Genomic DNA, 25,229 nt, shown 5'->3' with positions numbered 1-25,229 from the left:
CTCATCCAAAGACCCACTCCCTCTGCTGGCCCACCCTGGTATACCTTATTTATTGCACCTGTAAAATACCATATATAAGGGAAACAGGATGCACAATTCCTATCAGACAAAAAGAACATACATTAAATATAATAATGGTAAAGCTGGCCTTTCTGATCATGCCCTGAACATTTGACATAGAATTGACTGGAAAAGAACCAGTTATTTACATCACACTAAAACATGGTATGAACGCAAATTTAAGGAACCCCAGTCTGAACAATAATGATGGTCTAAAAATCCCAAGCATATGGAAAGCACATATTCTACCCATGGAACCTTTCTCTCTAAGAATTCGTGTGTAGAGGCTTAAGTGCTGTGAGGACATCATGTTGGAGGCTTAATGGATTTTTTGAGTGTTGTAAAAAATCCATTAAGCCTCCAACATGATTTCTCTCTAAGAGTTAGAGAGAAATACTGTTTAACTATAAACAGGACTGTAGATAATCCAGAATCTAAATCTAAAATAACAACTGTAATGTTAAAAACAGGAGATCATTGTTACTGAAAGAAGACTATCTATAAGAAAGAATGTTTTTCTTATGTTATCTTAAATAAAATTTAGCTTTGATGTAGTTTCTAAATAATTAATTAATTTGTAATTTTTTTTTTTTCACTAGAGGTCATGCCAGTAGAATAACCGGTGATCAAATCATTGTTTCTTTAGCTTACTGTGTGTAATGTAACTCAGCTTGTCCTTGTATATTTGTATATAAGAAAGAATTGCTAGAGGAACTTTCTCTAGCTTTTCTTTCCTTCAGCCAGTTCCTGAGTGAGTCAATCTTTGGCATAAGGCAATTTTTTGCCACCCCCATAAACTCAAATTTTTAACCCTAAAACTCAAAAACTGATGGTAAACTTGTATTATCTCACCCTTGTACACCTGTTAGGATTTATGACCACAAATGGTGGCAGTTGTCTGTTGTGTGCATTTTCTTGAAAAATCTTAAACTCACTTATCACTGTTATGCACAACAGCCTGTTTGGAGCCATGGTTATGTGATATATCATAGTGTGTTTATTCCTGGACGTGTTCAGTTTATAAGCATTTGTTAATGTGTATGTTTAATTTCCACTCTTTTCTTAACTGCCAGTGTTAAAGAAGATACCTTAACTACTTATAAGTTAGTGCATTTATCAGTCTGTGAAAGTTGACTACATGTGGAATTGCCTAGTGTCCACCTACCACTTTGCTTGAAAATATATTAGAAGACTGTGGCTCCAAACCAATTGCACCCGACAAGTGAGATATTTGCCTGATTGGCAAGCTAATGCAAAATGTTTTCATTAGCTTGCCCTTCATCAACTGCGGGATGAAATCATTATACTAGTTTGAGTATTTCCACATGTCCTTACTTGTTTCTTTATAAGGTGCCTTTTTTGAATACATTTTATTTGCTCTACCTTAAGAATTTCTTAATAACCAGAAATGAAATAAAAGTGTACTTCTTTACCTATTGTGTTATCTAAATCTATTAAACCATCACAGATATGTATATAACTTAATGCATTAGTCTAATAAATCTATTTTCTTTTGAAATGTTCTTAGTTTTTCATTATAAATCTTGCAATTCTACCCTATTAGGTAGCAACAACTGTATTTACACCATTAGACTATGGCTGTGTTGGAATGACAGAAGAAAATGCCATTGTACAATATACAGAGAATAAAATAGAAGTATATCATGCCTTTTACAAGCCTTTAGAATACACAGTAGCCGAAAGAAATTCAGCTCATTGTTATATTAAGGTAATTATTATATGTCTATTAGCCTTTTTTTTTACATACAGTAGGCGCATGCTATAGTGAATGTTGTCGTAATGAAATCATGCACCATAACACAGGATGGAAAAGTCCCTGGCCTAAGTTCCATAGAACCAACGTTGTTTTAAGCTCACTATTACAAGCAGTAAATGCTGAAAACCTTCACAATAGTGAACTGAATTTCCCACCCCAAAAATGGCATCGCAGTCAGGAAACAGGAAATCATACATTGAGGATGGACTAGAAATGATTGGTAGGAATCATACATAAAGCATGCAAAATGACAATGTGAAAATGTACAAATGCAAACAATAATAGGAGAAAGATATAGAAAGAACTAGAAGAGCATGCAATAATGAAAATCTAAAATTCATGTTTAAATTTTGAAAGGTTAATTAGCTTAAATTATCATTTACTGAAATCTTCATAATGAACTACTGAAAACATATTCTGACATATTCAAGGTATACATTTTTGGTCGTTTTTTATAGATAGAAATACACTTTTATTAATACAGACCAGTATTTTACAAATAAACATTTATTAAAACCTACCAGTTTCGCCAGCAAACTGTCTGGCTTTTTCAAGGTATTACGGAGATATGAAAGTAAATGCAAATTAAAAGGAACATAAAAAACGTTGTAAACCAAACTAGTATCTATGGTTACACGTTTCGCGTGACAAAGATGGCTTATTGTTCTTATTCATTATCACGCATGCGTGTTTGTTGTAGACTTGTAATGTGATTACTGGCTAGCTGTAGTTCAGATTGATTGAGAGAGAGGATCAAGTTTTTCCACGAACTGTTGAGAATTATACCCTGATTTCTGTTGAGGTTTCTGCCGGTTATTAGTACTATTGTGGCTTCCTTAAATACACGATGCCTGTAGTCGTCATCGAGATATGGCATTGAGCTGTTTGCCTGGTTGCAGGAGGAAAATCCCTGTGGTCCACGCTCAAGACCGGCTAACTTGGCTATGTCTGAGAAAGATCCTAAGCTCCTCACGTCAGCAACGGGAATTGAATGCAGGACACTCCTTTCCCAAGAAAGACCAGTTGTAGTTATGGTTGCAAAGTGCATAATCACTCGGCAAACTGCACAGACTCAAATGACTACTACCCATACAATTTTCATAACTTAAATTATGAATCAAAGAAATACTATATATCCCATTCATACTATGATCATACAACTATTCATACTATGGTCAAACAGGTAGGACAGCTGACATCCGTATATCACAGCACCAGGATTGCATCTGTTTCCACCGCTACAGGCCAAGGTTAATTGAAAGGAATTTTTACAACTATATGGCAAGCAAGAGGAAGAATAATTATGGCAGGTTGACACTGGTGGATAGTTATGGCAGCAGAATGACAGTCACAAAGGATATAGTGGAACTGTTGAATGAGCACTTTATCAGCTTATATTGTACTGGTGTAAACATACTGTGCAATATGTAGAAGGGAGACAAATATTAGGAGAATTGGAAGTGAAAGAATTAGAAGTATACCAGTTGTTGATTGGGTTATATGTTAATAAGGCTGCAGAAATGGATGACATCACATATTTTTAAGGAATGTGCACAACAGTTAGATATGCACTTGACCTGATTATTTAATGAGTCATGCAGTGGGTAAGGTTTCTAAAGAGTGGAAAGAAGGTAAATTAGTACCACTCCACAGATATGATTCTAGGACAGAGGTTTCTAATTTTAGACCAGTTGTAGTTAGGGTTTTGGAAAGATTTGTTAGGAATAGAATACAAGATTCAGCAGTATTCTTTGTGATGGTCAGCATGGATTTGTAAAGGGTAGATCTTAGTTCAGCAACTTACTTTCATTTTATGATAAGATAGCTGTTAGATAAATGAGAATCATATAGAGTGATTCTTGGACTTTGTAAAAGCATTTAATAGATCCACACGATAAGCTGCAGAAGATGGCAATAGACAGTATACTGGTTAGATGGATTGGTGATTGTTCTCTGAATGATAGCAACAAGTTGCATATGATAGAGTAGTCTCTCAAAAATGGAGGGTAACCAGTTGTGTGACCAGGGCTATATTCTTTGGTACCTGCTGTTTAACTTGTTTGTAAATGATATATTATGTGGACTGACTGGAGATATTTAGTTGTTTGCTGTTGGTGCAAAGTTGGGGCAAATTATAAGTAGTACTGTTAACGTTAATTCCCTTCAGAAACATTTTGATAGGCTTTCGACTTGGCTGATAAGGCTTGGATATATGAGGCTGTGTACTATATTGATGGCACTGTACTGCAGGAAGTAGATAAGATTCGCGATTTGGAAGTGATGGTTGATAGTGGACTGAAGTTTAGAAGGCATGTTGCAAGTGTTATGAAGACTGCACAGTGTAGCACCACTATGATAAGAAGTATACCAACATATAGGGATAAGGAGGTGGCTGTGGCACTGTATAAAGCACTGATCAGACCACACTTGGACTATTGTGATCAGATTTGGTCACCTGGTTTTCATTGTGATGTGCAAACATTAGAGATGGTCCAGAGAAGAGTGATAAGACAATATCAGGACTCTGGAATGCTGTCTGTGGAGAGAGGTTTAGTGAATGGGGATTGCAGAGTTTGGCAGATAGGAGGAAAAGATGTAATATGATAGAGACATTTAAGCTAGTGAAGAGATTTTATCAGATTAAACCAGAGGGAATTACAAAAAAGAGTAGAATGAGAGGCTATCCCTTGAAATTGCATAATAGTGTGGTGAAGAGGGGTGTGAGGAGTATATTTTTTACATGAGATTTGTGAGTGAATGGAACGTATTATGGGAATATGTTGTCAGTTGAATGAACTCCTACAATGAATTTGCTGACTCCATAGAGGTGTAATGATAATAATAATGATTTCAGGTAAGTGATGTTAATTAAAGCTAATGTGACATTTCAAAATTTAACATTAATTCTGGATTTTCATTTTAATAATTGCATTCTTTCCTTTGTCTCCCATTATTGTTTGCATTTGTATTTTGTCATTTTGTAATTTTTTGTGCTGTAGGTTTCTGCAAATTTTGTGCTCTGTCATCAGTGTACAAATTCTCACCATTTCCTTTCTTCTGTTTCAGGTGATTTATTTTATTTCTCGCAAGTTCTTTTGTTATATTTCTAGTGATTTCTTTTGTTTTTTTGGCCGATTTCCTTTGTTCCGCCTACACTTCGTTTCTTTCCCACAATTTTCTTTATGTTTTTTGTGATTTCTTTTGTGTTGTTATTTCTCGTGATTTCCTTTATTTCTTGCAAATTCTTTTGTTTTATGTTAAGGGAATGCGGGAGGATAATATTTTTACCTGTTATAGAAAGAGATTTTTATATAGAGGATATTATCATAATATTAATCCTACCGGCCGCCTCATTGTTTAAATATAGGATTTTTTTTTATTTTAATCCTGTATATAGAGATGATCTCTGTTCAACAATTCTTTTTTTTTATTTCGGAGTGTACCTTATTTATTTATTGCACAAGGGTTCACTCCGATTGGTGCAATGACCTCTTTTTTACTATTGCTTTCAAAATCAATAAATCACTGACTCAAGACCAAAATACAAAAAAAAAAAAAAAACATTTAATATAACAAAAACAATATATATATATATACACTTCAAACAACTTTACATAACTATTATTGTGTCCCAATTTACGATTTCTACTCTAATCTTACGAATTCCTTTTATCTATTTTCTTCTAACTTCTATGCCCGGGATTTTACCAAAACTTATACCAATATCTAAGTTATTGCTCCCCGTAGTACCCCTAATATTTGTATTTATACTGCGCCTTTTGGGATACTTAGTTTAGGATATTACATACATAAACAAGGAGAAAGAACTCAAATATATCTGAAAGTGTAACTATTGCAGTCGTGACACTTAACTCGATTCTCAACTTAAATTTTCCATGTGACTAAGTACAATATTTTCAAGTGGTTATCAACTGCACCATTTATGTTGTCATAAATAGGGAGAAAGTCAATCTCGAATATATCTCTTAGTATTTAAATATTATTGCAGTCGTGACTCTTAATCTCTTTCCTCAACATTAAATTTTCCGCGTGATTAGGTACGATGATTTTAAGCGGTGCATTGGATTAGCAACATCAGACAACTCTTTTATCATTGAACAAAAGGTTTATTAAGTTTCTAAACATGGTACAATTCAAATACTAAACTAAAATACTTATAGACTAACATTAAATCATTACAAGCAATATGGCTATTTGTGATTATGCCGCCATACACATTAATTCATAAATTCACCTGATGTGAACAAATTAGATCAATTCACACTATCTGATTATTCATACTGAAGTAGATTAACAAATTATTCACTGCTAACACATACTTGTGACATTTCAATTATTTTATACATTACATTAGGCATTCAATTCTTAGGATACGTAATTACTTAATTCACACTATTCCGTTATACCGTTATTTGCACTAACACACAATTATGTCATTTAAATATCTTGTGCAATATAATAGACATGCAAAAATACCTTAGGACTCTAAATCATTCACAAATCTTTAACACTAGTCAATCTACACACACACACACACACATTCTATCATATACTAAAGTCCTAGTATAACTTCAACAGTTCTGTATTGGAATCACAATACTTTTCACAGACAAATTTCTAGCTAACATAGGTTATGATTTACAGTACCTTTCTTGAGCTCTTCGTATGGGCCTTTATTCTTTTCCAAACGAACCTCTGGTATAACTTCTCGTAACTCTGGAATACTTTAACACACATATATTTGCTCTACTATCAGCAATGAGGACATCGATTTCTTTACAGCTTTCTGCTTTGCGTAGTTATCACTAGCGTCAAAACGAAGAAGATCCCTCCTTTTCTAGGACTCTATGGCAATTTTTCCTTTGCTTCCTACTCGGGAAAATGGGAATCGAAATCCCGCTCACTTTCGTTTCCGTGTTGTGACGAGGAGATATCACCCCTTTCGCCACTCAGGAAAACCCCGTGAACTCCACCGGAACCAAAACCAAACTCCAAGGCCAAAAGCGACTATCCAAAAAGAATCCTCCCCAGGGGGTTACCAACCCTTTTATAGCTGCTCCCCTAACGGTGCCTTTTCTTACTTCCTTTCTCCTCCTTCTACTTGTTTTTTAATCATTGACCAATTAGGGTGGCGTTTTCTCGCCAAACGTCATTTGATCGGCAAGCCCGTTCTCAATGTTTCAATCTGGGGATCGGCCCTAAGTGATAGCTTTGCTTTTCTTGTGCTAGCCTGACTTAATCCCCTTTCAAACCTTTTCTATGAATTCTACTTAATAACTTAATCTCTCATATAATGTATTTTATGACTCACCCATTTCTACTTATTTACTTAACTCTCTCATTTTTAATCGTATTACAATATTAATCTATACTTTCCTTTGTCAGCTACTTATTTAGTTAGAATTCCTTATTTTAAGTCATATTACAATATTAATACATTCCTTCCTTTATCAGCTACTTTAACAACAACCCTTATGTTTTATACATATTACTGGATGCAAGAAATTTTCCATTAAATAATTCATTTTTTTTATGCAGGGGTTTTAATTTATGATATTTATTCTTCATGTTACACCATGATAGCTGAGAATACTATATTCCTAAGATATCAGGTGTAACACTATAACTACAGAATTAACTCGATCCAAGGCATTTTTTAAAAATAAACTTACACTTAAGACTAGACTAAACACTTTGTTTTCACAATGACAAAATGTTCATAGCTAGTTTCTCTCTGTGTCGAGGCCCTTTTCCAAAGATATGACTTTATTCTTCATTTTCACAGGATCCTTTTTCATCACTCATGTAGCACACATTAATTCTTCCTGACTCAATTCTGTCTCCTTTTTAGTAGAAATAATAGTTAGATCCGACGTCCTTAATACAGATGAAACTTCCTAATCAGAGTTTTCTCGAACATTCCTTTAGAACGTAAATAGCAATTTCTTCTTTTATTCACTAATGCTTATTGACAGTCTTAATCCACTTTAAAAAATTCACAGTTCTATGATTCCCTTTTCGGAATCTATTATAAATCTTCCAATTAGCGTTCCTCAAATATTCCTTTTAAAACGATCTATAACAATATTTTCCTTTTATTTGTCAATACTTATTCCACTTTGAAACTTCATAGTTCCACGATTCCTTTTTCAGAATATACTATTAATTTTCCACCGACTGTCACATAAAAAAAACTTAGGTTCCTCTGAACCTCAATATCTGCCGGCCCGTGTTTTAATTTTCTCTCCGAACGCTGTGTTGTTTACTCTCCGTTACTGCAATACCGAATGCTGTCTGTCAGCTGTCAATCACACGTCAAACTTCTCGACGAGCATGCGCACTCCGTGAAACTGGTAAGTGAGAAACTAAATATAATGGTTGACACGTCTCCATTAGCGACAAGAGAATGTCTTCATAAAACACAACATATAATATTGTAAACTACAAAAATATTGTTTAAAGTAACACAACTATTAAAATCTGGTAAGTACATCAATTTTTTTAACTGCTTTACATTTCATTTTAACCAAATAACATCAATAATGGGCACAGCTCAAGTGCCTACAATGCGTGTTATGAAACTAAAACTAATAAACGTACTAACATAAATAATAAGTAAAAATGTTCAGAATTTTAAATTATGATTATTTTTTACAATTTTCTTTATTTCTTGCAATTTCTTTTGTTTTGTGTTAAGGGAATGCGCAAGGATAATATTTTTACCCTAAATTCACTGTGCCAAACCTTCTGTTACAATGAACTGTGTCTCTGGTACCTGGGGGTTTGTTTCAGCAATCATCTACTGTTTTTTTTTTTTTCTTTCCCTGAAAGATGGAAAAAATGTGAGATTTATTGTCAAATCTTTCATATCCTGTCATCATAGTGTCTCTTTACAGAAAAGTGATATTTATAACACAGACATTTTAATTTAATAACAGTTCATCTGTCTTAGTGGCACTTGACCAAATTATTCTTTAATCCTATTAGTGAAAATGAGGGAATTAAAAGCAGTGCATGTAATGCAGCTAATAGCAAAATTGTCATTTTGCTGGAAGACATAACTTTGATTCCTGTAGCAATCTGTGAAAATCTCTTATAAAGGATTTGCAACTAAAGGTAAGTTCACTAGTCTCATGTAGAGGAAGTATTTTTTTTTTTTTATCTGATAACATGTACACTTGCCAGAAAACATATGCAATTTAAATATAATTGAAAACAGGCAAGAGAATTAAATTATGAAACTGGTGGACAAAATTTTGAAGGAGGTCCCATTGTTGCTAACCAAATTTTAGAACTGTACACTTTGAAATATTGAATTGATAATTCCACTCACTTGCCCACCTATACATGCAATCTATTCAAATCCTCTTGTAAGGCCACAACATCTACTTGAGTTCTTGTCATCCTCCCCAATATCATTAATATATAAGGTAAACAATGATGTGGCTTCCAAACACTCTGCAGCATACAATAGTGACTGTCCTCTTTCAGGATAATGCAGCTGGTCTGGTTGGCCGAGTGGTTAGCATATCTGCTTTCCAGCCAAGAGGCTGCAGATTCAAATCCCGCTAGGGACATGGATGGTTATGATTGTACTAATCGTTTACCATATGTGCTGCATTAATCTGTCCTGGCACAGTATGACCTTTCATGTCTTTGTGCCATAAAAATCAAAAATAACTATCAGATAAAGCACCCCCACACAACTTGCTGACATCTCTGACAGCCAAATTCACTAATCTGTCAAACTCACTAATCTGGTATCGAATCCCATCTACTTCAATTTAATTACCAACTTGTTGTGTAACGATCTCTCAAAAGTCTTTGCAAAGTATATCACTTTATATGCATCTCCCATGTTCAATATATATATCACCTTATTATAGTACATAAGTAAATTGGTAAAACATTTTTTTAACACTACCTTTGTGAAGTGGAACAGTTTACCTTCCTTTGGGACTTGTGCTGTTGCAAGACTTGTTAAACAGGCAAACCATGCTAATGCTAACTCCCTGGAACATTCCCTTAAGATGTGGTGATATGTCATCATTTCCTATTGCCTTATTGACATCAAGCTTACTTAACTCCTCATGTACCTTTGCTTACTCATCAGTAAGTCATCTCCTATTTCCTCTACACATGAGTTTCTCATTATTTCAGTGATGAGGATGAACCATCCTGATGGTTCATCCTCTCATGGCTCATCGAATACCTCAACTATATCCTTTGCAGCAGTTACCAATCTACTGTTTTCATCCATTAACATCATCTTGCCATAATCATTCTTCCTTATACTCGTCACATATCGAAACAAAATTCCTAGGATTTTTCTAGGGCCCATTTGCTAATCTCTGCTCATACTGTACTTTTGCTGTTCTTATCAAGTCATCTTCCTGGCCTGCCCTTTATACTCTTTGTGCAACTGATTATTACCATTATTCATCTTGTGTTGCTTCCATAGTGCCTTCTTCCAAATTTCATGCTTAATCCTTTAATTTATCTATTTGGAACTTTCTTTATTCAGTGACCTTTGGAATATATTCACGCACTGATGCTGTTAAATATCTCCGTCTGTGCCATAGCTCCAAACTCTTTTCATCAACCTTGTAGTTTCACATATCTTATCCTCACAGAAGTCATTATATGGCTAGCTACCACCCAAGTCATTGTTTCATGATCAGATCTAAGACACTCAATCTTTGTGTGCCCTTTTTTTACATACTGCCTAAGATAGTTATTTGTCAAGAACTCAGGAAATTCACTTTCCGTATTCTCAAATGCTATCTCTTCATCACAATATATCTTACCATCATTAAAATCACCCTTCCCTTGTTCATTAACCCAAGTTGCTTATACATTTCTTCATCATTACCATCCACATTTCCCAGGCCTATATTAACATCCAACTAAGTATCTCTTCCTGTCAACCTCCATCTCATACCATACTGCCTCAAAATCATTGCCACTGTTTCTCCTCTTGCATCTTTACCCTATGTGGGCATAATTCCTCTCTGTCGTTAGCAGCACTTCCTCTTCCCTTCTATCTCTGTGATATCTTCCATTTCTGTTACTGTCAGGATATCATCCTCATCCAACTATGTTTTACAATCAGTGAAACAGTTTCATCTCCCTCATTTCTGATGCTCCTAGCATTTATAAATAAACACAGCTCTTTCGAATCCAATTTATGGCTCCTTAGCTTAGTCTCCCATCATAATTACTCATTGTACTAATTTGCTGATGCATGTTTAAGCAATTAAAGCAACTTGCTGTGTTTTTTCTCCTATTGGCCATGCCAGTTTGCTTCAAATGAAGAATTGCCATCCATAGACCTGTCTTCCTTATATCAGTTAATTATTTAATTTTGTCACTGGAGAGACTAGATTCCATCTTTTTTGGTCATTCTTACATTCACTTATAATCTTAAATCTACTGCAGGTCTTCAGGACTCAACTAAATTTGAAGAACTGTGAAACATATTTGCTAAGAAAATCAGCAAAAAAAAAGGCAAAACATGGAATTCATATTCATAGGCTACCATCTTATTGGAGAAGGTTCAGAACAAGTAAACCATAGCACAATTTTGAATGAAGGTGGCAGATTAAATATGGAAATAGATAATATTATATACAGTAGTTACCCCCTTACCTGCTGGTTTGCTTTCCATGATTTCAGTTACCCATGGTCAACTCCACTCTGAAAATATTAAATGGAAAATTCCAGAAATAAACAGTTCATATGTTTTAAATTGCACACTGTTCTGAGTAGTGTGATGAAATCCTGTGTCACCTCACCTGGACGTGAATTATACCTTTGTCCAGCATATCTACGATGTGCTGTATACACTGCCTGCCTGTTAAGTCACTTGGTAGCCATCTCAGTTATCAGCTTGTGCTTGTGTTCAAGTGACCCTTATTTTACTTAACAATGGCCCCAAAGTGCATGAGTAGTGATGCTAGTAATTCAGATATGCCAAAGAGAAGCCATAAAGTGCTTCCTTTAAGTGAAAAGGTGAAAGTTCTTGACTTTCCTAAGGAAAAAAAAATTGTATGCTGAAGTTGCTGAGATCCATTCACATAACTTTTATTACAGTATATTGTTATTATTGTTGTTAATCTCTAACTGTGCCTAATTTATAAATTAAACTTTATGTATTGCAAAAAAACATAATGTGTATATCATCATCATCATACGTATCAAGGATTTAGGCCTAGCATGGCCTGTTCCGGCCTTAGAAGTCATCGTTGAATCGTTTAAGAGGACATCCTAGTTTTCTTTTTCCTAATGGCTTGTACTTTAAGGTTTGTTTTGGTAATCTTTCTGTTTTCATTCTTTGAATGTGTTCCATCCATTTATGTTTATATTTTTTAATTTTTTCTATTACTGGTTCTTGGTTTAATTTTTTCATATCTTCGTTTCTTTTGTGATCAAATAGGGTATACTTTGTAGTTTTTCTCATCAACTTCATTTCTGCTGTTGTTAATCTTTGTTTGTCTTTTTGTTTTATTGTCCAGATTTCGCTTCCATACATTAAGACCGGTAAGGCTAATGTATTGTATACTTTTAGCCTGGTTTGTTTTTGAACTAGGTTTGGTTTAAATATTTTTAAATATTTTGCAATTTTTACGTTTATATCTTTTTCATTTTCATATGTGATCATGCATCCTAGGTAGTTAAATGAATTCACCTGTTCTAAGATCTTGTTATCTATTACTATTTTAGTTCTTGCTGGATCTTGTCCTTTAAAGGCCATAGTTTTTGATTTTTCCATTGATATTATCATACCATAATCTTTGGATATCTCATTTAGATTTAAAATAGCTTTCTGTAAGTTATCTTCGGAATTTGTAATTATTATTTGGTCATCTGCAAAGAGGAGAGTGTTTAAGTTAACTGTAGGTGAAAGTTTAATTCCTTGATGTAAATTTTTACTCCATTTTATTATTATTTCATTTAAGTAGATATTAAAAAGAGTTGCGGAGAGGGGCATCCCTGTCGGACCCCTTGGTTTATCTCTCTTGTATATGATAGCTCGTGATTTAATCTTATTTGTATTTGATTATTTTCATATATACTTGTGATAGCTTTTAGGATATTATTTGGTATTTGTTAAATATTTCTTTTAATATGTTAAATAATATGTTTCTTTTAACTTTGTCAAATGCTTTTTCAAAGTCAATAAATGCAATATGTGTTTCTAAATTATATTCTCTTCTTTTCTCTATTATTAATTTTAGGCAAAAGGCTGGGTCTATACATGATCGTCCTTTTCTAAATCCATTCTGTACCTCTAGAATAAAGTTTTCGGAATATTTCATTAGTTTGTTATATAAGATTCTGCTATATATTTTGTAGCAGGAATTTAGTATACTGATACCTCTATAGTTTTTAGGGTCATCTCTATTACCTTTCTTAAAGATAGGAATCACAATTGCTTTTTTCCATTCTATTGGAGAGATACCAGTTGAGTAAATTTTATTTAAAAATAATAAGAGTCTTTCTTTGAATCTTGTTCCCGCATATTTATATAGTTCTGAACCTAGCTTATCTTCTCCAGGTGATTTTCCGTTTCTTGTTTCTTTCAGGCTGGTTTCTAATTCTTCTTCAGTTATTTCCTTTTCATTAATTGTTTGCCAGTTGTCTTTTTTAAAATATCTGTCTGTCCACAGTTCTGTGTAGTAATTTAGAAATTCTTCTAATTTCAATTCAGTGTTTAATTTTATGTTTTCTTTGGTATCTGCATTTAAGTGTTTCAAAATCTTATATACATTGGGTCTTATTTTATATAAATCATGTTCTAAATTAGAAACAAATTTATTCCATGATTCTCTATGTCTTTTTCTGACTTCTCTTTTAGCTATGGCTCTTATTCTTTTATATTCTATTTCATCTTCTAATCTTTTACTGCTTAACCATTTGTGATAGGCTTCTTTTTTCTTTTTGATTATTTCTTTGATTGTATCATCCCAGATCTTCAGTTTTTTCTTTTATTGAATTTTTTGGTCTTTCCTAAGCTTTCATTTGCTGCTGCATTTAGTATCGTTTTTATATTAAGCCATTCTATTTCTATTTCTTCATTTTGTTTTATTTTATCTAGATATTGGTTAATTCTTTGTTCATATAGCCATTGTACATTTGTGTCATTCAATAGTCTAGTTTTATAAACAAATGTTTCAATTTTTCTTTCTGTTCTTGTTACTTGTAGCCATTTAGGTGGTAATCTTAATTTTATTTTAACAAGGAAGTGGTCACTGCTTATTTCATATCCTCTGTGAACTCTAACATCTAGTGAAAATTTTGATGTCTTTTCATTTAATATGAAATAATCTAATATTGATTTCCATCCTCTTGCTGCCCAAGTATATTTATGTATGTCTTTATGTTTATAGAAGGAATTCATTATTTTTAGGTTATTATAAACTACAAATTCAATCAATTTTTTACCATTTCTGTTTAGAGTGTGTTCTCCATGTATTCCTATATTATTATTAATTTTCATGTTCCCAATTCTTGCATTTAAGTCTCCTGCTAAAATTATGTAATCATTTTTATTTATTTTATTATATATGTTTTGTAGCTGATTATAAAAATCAATATTATCCTTTTCTCTTCTTTCTGGGGCATATAAACCAATTATTGTTAAATAGCCTCTATCTATTTTTATTCTAGCTTCTATTATTCTTTCATTCCATAATTTATAATGTTTTAACTGTTTTGAAAGGGAGTTATGAATCCAAATCATGACTCTGCTTGTGCTCTTTGGTCTCTGTTGACTCCATTGTATATCACATTAAAATTTTCAGTTCTCATAGTTCCTTTTAATTTCTTTTTTGTTTCAGTGATTACTGCTATTTTAAAATTTCTTTCATTTAATAACTGGTCTAATTCTATTTCTTTATATGCTATTCCTCTTACATTCCAGTTTGCTATGTGTATTATATTTTGTCGTTTCCATTTTCGTTTTCCATTTTCCATTCCAGGGTCGTTTCCCATAGATTCAATCCAATTATCTTTTTTTGTCAGCTTACAAGTAGGATTATGTTCTCCATGTTAGGGGACTAGCCTGACGATGGAATAGTTCAGTGGTAGGGCTGCTACCTTAAGGCTTCTGAACTAGCCTTCTTCCGAATTTAAACCCATAGGAGGAATAGGGTATATTGAAGGGGAAAGAGTAGATTATAGAAGAAATATAGTAAGGTTTATAGAGAGGGCATAGTTGTAAGGCCAGAAATGAAAAGACCCCATGGCCCTCGTGTACTCAGGGGACCAAATCTTCTTACTTTATGACCCTTATGCTAATAGCATAAGGGTCATAAAGTAAGAAGAGTTGGCTGATGAGGCCTTATAGGAAAGATTAAAGTAAGTGGATCTTCCTCAAAGTAGAAGGAGGAGAGGATAGATCCAGCTAGGAGTCCATGGGAATGTCGCTTCCCTTACAATCAAGATGATTGCTCCTTATGGCCCTGTTGGTCCACGAGTCCTTATTCAGTATATTCGGACCACCCCACCATATATATATATATACACACACGCATGCGCATGTACACACACACACACACATGGTGGGCTCTCCTATCCGCCGTCCAGGGGACGCGCTCTCTAGGGGTTACAGGGTCCCCTGAGTGTATATATATATAGGGTTTGGTACTATCCACGGTTTCACTGGGGGTCTTGAAACATAGTGGTGGACTACTGTAACAAGGTAGTGTGGCTGGCTGAGCTAGTTTAATAAATTTGTATGGAATTAAATATAATTAACAAAACACTAACCAATATATACAGAAAGTGTTCAGATAGGTTTGAACTCATGCATTTGAAAGCTGGATTGGAAATAAAACATTGAAGATTAAAGACTAGGTATGAAAGTAGAGAAAAAAATTTGTTGGGAAGTGAACATGTAGCATCACTTGCAGAATCATATTAAAGCTGATATTAGAATGGAACTGGTGAGCAGAACAAAACCAATGTATATACAGAATGGTAGAAGAAAGGTTAGCAAAACATGATAGCAGAAGAAGATCTGGACGAAGACCAAGATCTAGGCAGATGGATGCAGTTAGTAGTGCCTTGAACAGCAAAATGTAAGATCAGACAACACTGAAGTCCTGACATAACAGATTTGAAGAAATTGTTGAGAGGAAGAAAATGGTGACGAATAATTTATTATGTCTCTTACTTACAAAGGTTATAAACAAATATATATCAGTACCTTAGGAGTATTTTTTACATAGTCTAGAAATGCTGCTCTAGAAATCAGATATGAAACTTTTTCTGGACAGCAAAATTCATCTCCCACCTAAAGACAATCACAAATATCCATACCATGGTGTGATTCAAACCCACAGCTTGTTGGTTGGAAAGCAGGTATTTTAACTTCTTGGTCAACCAGTTTGGAAAATTGCTTTACTTTTCCAAGTGTTATCCACAACATACATAATTACTCTTCCTTCAGCAATTTTCAGAGGATATAAGCAACTAACAAACATGACATATGGATCTGTCTTAATTCCACTCATACTAAATCCTTAGTTATTTAATCTTTACCTCCTTTAAAAAATAAAAAAAATTAAAAATAAAATAAAACACCTTTTATAGACAGCAGTTCATTAACTTCAGCAAACATAACAGTGAAATCTAAAATGTTGCCTAGCTCTCTTACCAAGAAGAAATCTAACTCCTGCTTCATGTTTTGCATCATTTTCCAATCAGGTTATTTCAGCTCAACCCATCCTTCCTGGTGGTATTCATAGCATCTCTGATAATCCAATCATCCATAGTGTTTGAACATGTTTCAGTTGACAATACATGTTGTTAGTTTCACTTTCCTTTTGGTGGTTAACTTATCATTCCACCTCAGATTATTGTTTGATTGGTATCATAGACCAGGGTTTCCCAAATTGTGTTCTACAGAAAGTGAATAAGTGTTCCTTGATGTCAGCGACCAAGTCGTATATTTTTAAACATGAAAGTAATTTGGGAAAGGGAATACCGCTGTTTATGACTGGTCATAAAAATTGCTTGCAAGCCGATTACAACAATGGGTGGTGTATCCTCTGTTCTCAAAACTGAACGAAATAACATCTGTGTTGCAAATGTTAGTGACCAATCAGCAGGGAAGTATAAAGAAAATTTTTCCACTGAAATTGAAGATCAAGGTAGTCTGTAGGGGTGCTTAAGGGTCAAAGCTGTATAACTGAGAGGAGACCTCCACATAGTCTTTAAAGGAATGCGTAGAACCGACCAGAGCTTCTGACCTAATATCCAATCTTCACCTTCTCGTGGTGCACCCTGTTGAGTATCTACTTGGATACTGAATGAACGAGGATGGGCTGACAATTTGGGATTTAGCCAACCAAATTGTATTCTTATTGGTTAAACCAAAATAAAACATGATGGTACAACATGACAAAATTTCATGCCGGCTGGGGCATCGCCCGGTTAAACAAGGCCCCTGTTGTTTTCGCCAGAGAACCAGGGCGAACAGCGAAAAGTCAGCTACTGGAACAAATCCGAAAACAAACCCCAACTCAACATCACCAGAGTTAAAGATCAGTACTATCAACATAAGAAGCCTGAATGGCAAAGAAATGGAGCTAGCTGAGGAATTAGATAAGTACCAGATCGACATAATAGGGGTGACTGAAACAAAAAAGACCAAAACTGGTGAGATATTTCTGAGCAATAAATACAAAATGTTACATTCAGGCAATGACAATCAAGGAAAAGAAGGAGTAGCCATAGTATTCAACACAAAATACGAGGCTAATCTTCTTGAATGGCAGTCAGTCTCAAGTAGAGTAATGTGGGCAAATATGAGAATGGGGAACTGGACAATGAGACTTATTTGTGCCTATGGTCCCACAGAAGGTTCTACTAAGGTAGAAGTGGAGGAATTTTTTGAGGCTTTAGAGAAAGCAACTGACACAATGAAAAATGAAAAGTTGGTCCTTGTTGGGGGATCTAAATAGCAGAGTAGGAAATGATTGTGAAACATACAAAAATATTTTGGGAAAATTTGGAGAAAAGAGCAAAGCTAATAATAATGGCAAATATCTGTTGGATTTCTGCTCAGGACATGGACTGGTTATTACTAACACCATGTTCCAACATAAAAATGTGCACAAATTCACATGGAGAGAAGAGGCAAGGAATAAGAAAAGTCTCATTGACTATGTTATTGTTGATAGTGATGTTTTCTCCCTGGTGCAGGACACCAGAGTGTACAGAGGATTTGAAATTGGAAGCGATCACTATTTAGTCTTGAGCAGGATAAAATTGAATTTCATATTGAAAAGAATAACATGTAAGAAAGTTTTAAAGCGAATAAAAGTTGAGCAGCTCTCAGATGTGAACTGTAGACTAAAATACACAAAGATTATTGAAGAAAAAATGAAAGAGTTTGAGAACAGGAATCAAACCTTGGAGATTCAGTGGCAAACTCTGAAGAAAACATTGATTGATTCTGCCAGAGGGATGTGGTGAGGTTGTCTGTAAGGATAAAAAAATCAGAACTCCCTGGTGAACACAGGAAGTTAAAGAGGCAGTGAAGGAAAAGAAGAAAGCATATCAAAAGTTCCTGTCAAATAAGTCAGCTTGTGCTCTTAGAGAATATAGAGACAAATGCAAGAATGCTAAACACTGGGTAAAACTAGCTAAACAAAAGTCATGGGAGGACTTTGGTAAGAATATAGAAAATAAATATCAAGAAGGCAGCAAAATATTCTGGAGGTTGTTGAAGAAGCTTAAGAATGGAGGAAAGAGTGCTGTAAAAGGAATTAGAGATGATAAAGGTGATATGAAAACAGGAGAAAAAGATATCCTTGAAGTATGGACTAATTATGTTGAAAAACTGCTAAATGAAACAAGCAGTGGTGACAGCACAGTAAAAAATACTGACCAGGCATGCAGTCAGGAATATATATCCATACTTGAAGTAGAAAAAGCCATCAAAGGCTTGAAATGTGGAAAGGCAGCAGGAGTATATGATATTCGACCAGAAATGCTGAAGTATGGTAGTATAAGAGTCTTACAGTGGCTGCATTGCATAGTTCAGAAAGCCTGTACAGAGGGACGAATTCCCGATGATTGGAGTAGAGCTCTAATAGTACCCATATATAAAAAGGGAAATAAAACTGCATGTGAGAATTACAGAGGTATTTCCCTACTGAGTATTCCTGACAAGATCTATACAAGTATACTTGAGAAACGGTTGAGAAGAATTGTAGAAGAAAAGCAAGCTTGATTCAGGCCAAATAGAGGCCGTCAGGATCAGATCTTCACTTTACGACAAATAGTCGAGAAATCATGGGAATATAATAAAGATCTGTATTTAAGTTTTGTCGATTTGGAAAAGGCATATGACAAGGTGCCAAGAGCGAAGCTGTTCAATATGCTGCAGTTATATGGTGTCAGTGGGGCATTATATCAAGCAATACTTAGTCTTTATTTGAGTTGTAAGTCAGCAGTTAGAATTGAAGGAAGTACAGAGAGATGGTTTAATGTTAAATCTGGTGTCAGACAAGGATGTACATTATCCCCTCTGTTATTCATTATCTATATGAATCACATTATGAAGGAAAGTGGTATTAAACATGATATCAAAATTGGAGATGTTAATGTCAGCTCTTTGCTTTATGCGGATGATGTTATACTTCTAAATAAATCCCCTACAAGTTAGCAAGATTCCCTGACTAAATTGAATAACTGTTGTAATAGATATGGTATGAAGGTCAGCAATAAAAAGACAAAGACAATGAATATAGGCAGAATCGTTTAAAATGTCAACTGCGTTGTGAACGGAGAACCTGTGGAACAAGTAAAACATTTCAGCTACTTAGGCACGATTTTTAGTGAAGATGGCAAATTAAATATGGAAATACACAACAGAATCAACAAAGCTGGTATGGTAGGAAGTCAATTGAATAAATTCATATGGAATAAGAGAGAAATTAGTCGGAACACTAAATTAGCTGTATACAAGACAGTGTTCAATCTGAGAGCTGGGTCAGAAGTAAAACACTTGACCAAAGACTAGAGACTGCAGATATGAGAGTCCTGAGAAAGATTATAGGCGTGAACAGATGGCATCAATGGCAATATCATATTAAAAATGAGGATATTAGGAAAGAACTTGACATTGTCAGCATCCAGGAATGCATTAGCAGAGCTAATCTCAGGTGGTATGGTCACTTAAACAGAATGGGCGAGGAAAGATTAGCAAAACAAGTGTTCTCTGCCAGGTTGGCAGCAAAACGACCTAGAGGTAGACCAAGATATAGGTGGATTGATATGGTACAAAATGCCTTAGACAATAGAAATATAAGATCTGATAATGTTGGAGTCTTGACAAGTAACAGACTGATTTGGAGGAAAATTGTAGATAGGAAATTAATAATGATGTAATTTTTTTCATGTAGTACTATCATATCCTGTACACCCTTTGAGGATACATGGCAGGAATTTGATGATGATGATGAGGTAATCTGTATGCAGTTCTCAAATCTAGTAATACAGAATACTTTCTTCGCAAGTTCGTATTGTAGGAGGGTGAAAGTGCTTGTTTCGAAACCATAGTGCCGTGATTTTTTAAAAGTAATAGGCATACAGATTTAAATTTTAATATGAATAAGAGACAAGGGACTTTGTTTAATATTGGTGTAAAGAAATCTCTTATTGAAGGTGTTTGTGATGCAACAGATAGTGACATCTCCAGGATGTATAGGAGGGGAAAATTACCAGCACACAGGAGAAAAAGCCTGCATTCACTCATAAGTACTTATAATAATATTATAAATTTTTGGTGATCGGAATGTGATATGTCAATGAAAATCAGCACAAATTAATTTAATGATGTTGGCCTGAGGAAACTATAATATGCTATACAATTTCATTAGTCCAGTGATTGATAACTGATTTAATGTAATTTTATATTTGTCAACATGTCATACCGTATACATAAATGTACCTACTCTTTATGATTATGCCATAATTAATTATTAATACATTACAAAATAACCAAGGTGTTCCGTGAAAATTTCAGAATTTGTGAAGTGTTCCGTCATAGGAAAAATCTGGGAAACGCTTTCATAGACCATCTGCAGATCTACAATACCAGCATTATGATATTTTCTATGAAGTGATGTTATGCTATATCTATATTTATTTCCTGCATTTAATCTTAAATGTATGATTAATAATAAATTTAGTTTAATCCTTTATCCAAGTGTAAGCAAACAAAGTTTATGCCTGAAAGTATCTTCAGGACTGGGGTAAGGTGGTACAACACCGGGAAACTTGTTGCAAAGGTGGAGCAAGCTCACAATACTCCTATCTCAGTATCTCCCATAATGCAAAATACATCTCCTTGCGGATATGTATAATGTTATGCATTAAGGGAAGTGCCACTACTCAGACTAGTTTCGACCTTTATTGAGGTCTCTTCAGTGGGAGCCAGGCCCAAGTGGAGATACTAGGCAGAAGCATTAGCAAGGTCATCTCTACCTATAGGAGTTGCCAAATGGTGTGCCACCTTTTTATTAAATTACTCTGGATTTCGAGAAAGATGTTGAAAGTTTATTTTTAACTTGGTTAGACTATAATGTGGTACCCTCCTCTTAATGCATAACATTATACATATCCGCAAGGAGATGTGTTTTGCATTATGGGAGATACTGAGATAGGAGTGTTGTGAGCTTGCTCCACCTTTGCAACAAGTTGCCCGGCGTTGCACCACCTTACCCCAGTCCTGAAGATACTTTCAGGTGCAAACTTTGTTTGCTCACACTTAGATAAAGGATTAAACTAAATTTATTATAGTCTAACCAAGTGAAAAATAAACTTTCAACACGTATGATTAATGTTTAACCCTTTAACTGCTGATTTTATATTTTACTGATATTGTCAGTAGAATATAAAATCAGCAGTTAAAGGGTTAAACATTAATCATACATTTAAGATTAAATGCAGGAAATAAATATAGATATAGCATAACATCACTTCATAGAAAATATCATAATGCTGGTATTGTAGATCTGCAGATGGTCTATGAAAGCATTTCCCAGATTTTAATTGTGCTGATTTAATTTTGCAAAAAATTTATAAATAAAATCAATTAAAATTCTTACTGAAGTAAGGTCCAGAGCATCATACATTCTTGATATACACTTGTTCACTCACAAAAATGGCAATAATAGTTTTATAAAATTTGCATAATCAAGGGGGGGGGTGTCCACTTGATTATACAAATTACACACATTAATTTATGTAGAAATTAATCAAAATATATAAAGAGCACCAACCGTACATATATAGGCTCAGCAAAGCAGATGTGTATTTCCAAGCCCGTAATAATACGTTCTCAGCAGTTAAAAGATTAATACAGTTAATATGAATGTTTTTTTGTGTCTTTTGTTTCAGGCTATATGCTTAAGAGAATATAGAATCTTCCTCTGTTAATCATACTGGTCATTTATGTTTTATTTTTCATTTTTTATGGTCAGTATTTCTGCACTCATTTGGCTGATCCACTTCCTTTTTCCAGTTTTGGGATTGGAATAAGACCAATGGAGGACTCATGTTGTTGTTTTTTTTCTTTTAAGTGAGAATAAAAAATGTTAAAAGCATTAAATTTTATTCGATTTTAAATCTATAATTTCATCTTCTTTTTCATGTTAGGTTCTCACTGGCCTGTCATAACTAACTTAGCTTCTTAGAACCCTGGTAGTGTTTATGAAGGGTGGTTAGCTTTGGCTGTACATACGTGTTCAAGCCAGCTTTGACTGTTATGCTGGATGAAAAATCTCAATTTCTGCGAGGAAAATCCCTCCCACTTTCGTATGAAACTGACTGGCTAACTCACCTTCAATTTGAAAAGGTGTGATGAAGTTTTTTGCATCTTGAATGGGATTTGAACTCAGGTCTTTCCATCCAAAGAGCTTCATGATGACAACAGAGCTGTGGAGGCTCAAATCTATATTACTGTATTATAACACATTATAAATAAATTTATACAAATATATAATTATGCATTTTAAATGAGTTTTCTTTTTTTAAATGAATTTTATTTATAAACGAGTTTTATTTGTAAAAAAATTATTAAAATATTTTTAAAGAATGGTTTACAATAAGTCTGTGCTCCCAGGCATCATAAGATAGTGAAACTTGGAGCTTTAAAAAAATAAAATAAACATTTGGAGAGAATGAAAATAATAACCAAACATGGAAAGAGCTTTTACTGGTAATAACACAGAAAATGAATCAGTGGATAAGGACACAGGTAATAATACATATTGTAAGAATAATAAAAGACAGTAAATGGGCTTGACAGAGAGAACATCAGAAACAGCAGAAAGAACTGCACAGTAAATACTATCATTAAGATGGGATGGCAAAATAAAAAGATATTATGGCCATTCTGTAGTTTAATATTTTATTATTCACCCACCTAAAGATCATTTATGGTGAATTTAACTTTTTTAACTTTCTGACATAGCTTAATTAGAGTGTTGAATGAGTTTTAGTTTTCATTTCCACCTGTAAGTTTTTTCAAACTTGGTCAATTTGAATCCTGAGTCTGGTGTTCCAAGCTAGTGAAATTTACTGGAATTGTGTATGAAATGGCTTTCAGTTCAGAGCCTCTGTAGCTCAGTCATTATAGATGAAGCTCTTTGGTCAGAAAGATCTGGGTTCGATTCTGTCTATGATGTGCGGAACCTTTATCTGGTCTCTTTCAACTAAAGGTGAGGTAGTCGGTCTCATACAGAGGTAGAGGGTTTTTTTCTCTCTGAAACTCAAGTTTTTCATCCCTCAGAACAGGCAACCGGCCCTGTGAATACACACGGGTCTACAGCCATGAATACTTACATGTGGAAGATATAGGGTCCTCACTACATGTCATTACATCTGTAGTTAATCATGAGTCACATCATCGTAGTCAACCTCCTAGATAGGAAATGACACATGAATGGGATGACCATCTATGGAATAGACATTAGTTAAATTAAAGAAATATTGGAGTTGCATTTTTCTAGTAGTTGATAATGAACTTTAATATATTTAAGTAAAAGCAGCTGATTGAAAAAGCTTTGCTAGTGTCCTAGTTATGATGTTTAAGTTGCCTAGTTATCTATGGAATGATGCTATACTGTATCTTTATTTATTATTTATTTCTTGCATTGTTCTTTAATCTTAAATGTATGAGCAATGTTTAATATACAGTTAATACAGGTTTTATTGTGTCTTTTGTTTCAGGCTATATGTTTAAGAGAGTATCCTCATTCTGTTCTTGGTCTTCATATAACTGGGCCTTCTGCAGGAGAAGTTATTCAAGGATTTTCAGTAGCAATGAAGTAAGTGAGATGATATGCTAAGCTTAATGAACTAAAATGTTTAAAATACAAAAATTGAACTATAGATACTATTTGCACCTTCACAGAAATTCTAAATGTGATAAGAACTTTCATTTTCCAAAGTTTAAAATATTTGAAGAAATCATTTCAAGGTAGTGAAAAGTTTGGACTCTCCCCTCCAAGCCTAGATAAAGTCCTTTGCCTCCTATGCATTTTGTGTGGGTGCTTAATGGCATATTTGTATACATTGGGGGGGGGGGGGAGGCACTGGAAAGCTCTGATAAACACCCAGAACAAAAATGATATTAAAGCAACTGATATGACTACAAAAAAGAACATACTAGAAGCAGAGTTATGAAGGTAACTTATGTTCTTATATCCTCAATGTTCTATCTTGTATTTATGTCAGTTGCTTTAATCTCGTTTTTGTTCTAGTGTTTATCAGAACTTTCCAGACCCCCCCCCCCCTTCTAAGTAGTACGTGCAACACAGTTGAAAAATATTTAAGATAGATTACATACAATGGATCATCGTCAGTTTAATACAGTTGGAAATCATAAAATATTAAACAATAATGAAGGTATATGGAAAATGGAATTTCTCCTTATATGCAGATATGAGACATCCAGGTTAAAAAAACCAATACTATTTAGGATCAATTGAAATATGCGTGTGATTTTTTCAAAAAAAGGTGAAATGTGTAATAAAAACTTAAATAATTAAACAGTGTAGTTCTTAATAATTTCCCAGATTTTTGGCATGGAGAGTCCATATCACGAAGACTGAGATTCGGGCGATGTTGAAGTACTTCAGAACTTTCTTTAACATGTTCATTGCCAATCATGCGATATCGCATTATGCGAGTTCTCACTGAGCGGCCGGTCACGCGTTATCGCGTGGACGTCGCTAACTAAATAAAAAAAATAAAAAAAATTTGGCCACCACACGAAATTCCAATTTTCAGCTTGGCAATGAAAGTGTTAAAGAGATGCTCATATTTATGGGAACGTTGCTGTAGTAATTTA

The 25,229-nt window shown here is 34.2% G+C and overlaps 1 protein-coding gene across 1 annotated transcript in view; it reads left to right on the top strand.

Moving 5' to 3' along the window:
* The window catches only part of LOC150107148 (thioredoxin reductase 2, mitochondrial-like), a 187,839-nt gene that overhangs the window by 136,623 nt on the left and 25,987 nt on the right, over positions 1 to 25,229 (top strand). The window contains exons 12-13 of the mRNA XM_090391030.1: positions 1,625 to 1,789; positions 24,107 to 24,204. Of these exons, the coding sequence (XP_090247156.1) occupies positions 1,625 to 1,789; positions 24,107 to 24,204 (263 nt within the window). The remainder of the gene's footprint in view (positions 1 to 1,624; positions 1,790 to 24,106; positions 24,205 to 25,229) is intronic.

This window comes from Typopeltis vanoorti, chromosome 4 (assembly GCF_054136105.1).
Source record: "Typopeltis vanoorti isolate ZY-2024b chromosome 4, IOZ_Tvanoo_1.0, whole genome shotgun sequence".
Classification (NCBI taxonomy): domain Eukaryota; kingdom Metazoa; phylum Arthropoda; class Arachnida; order Uropygi; family Thelyphonidae; genus Typopeltis; species Typopeltis vanoorti.
This window is presented reverse-complemented; position numbering and strand designations above follow the sequence as displayed.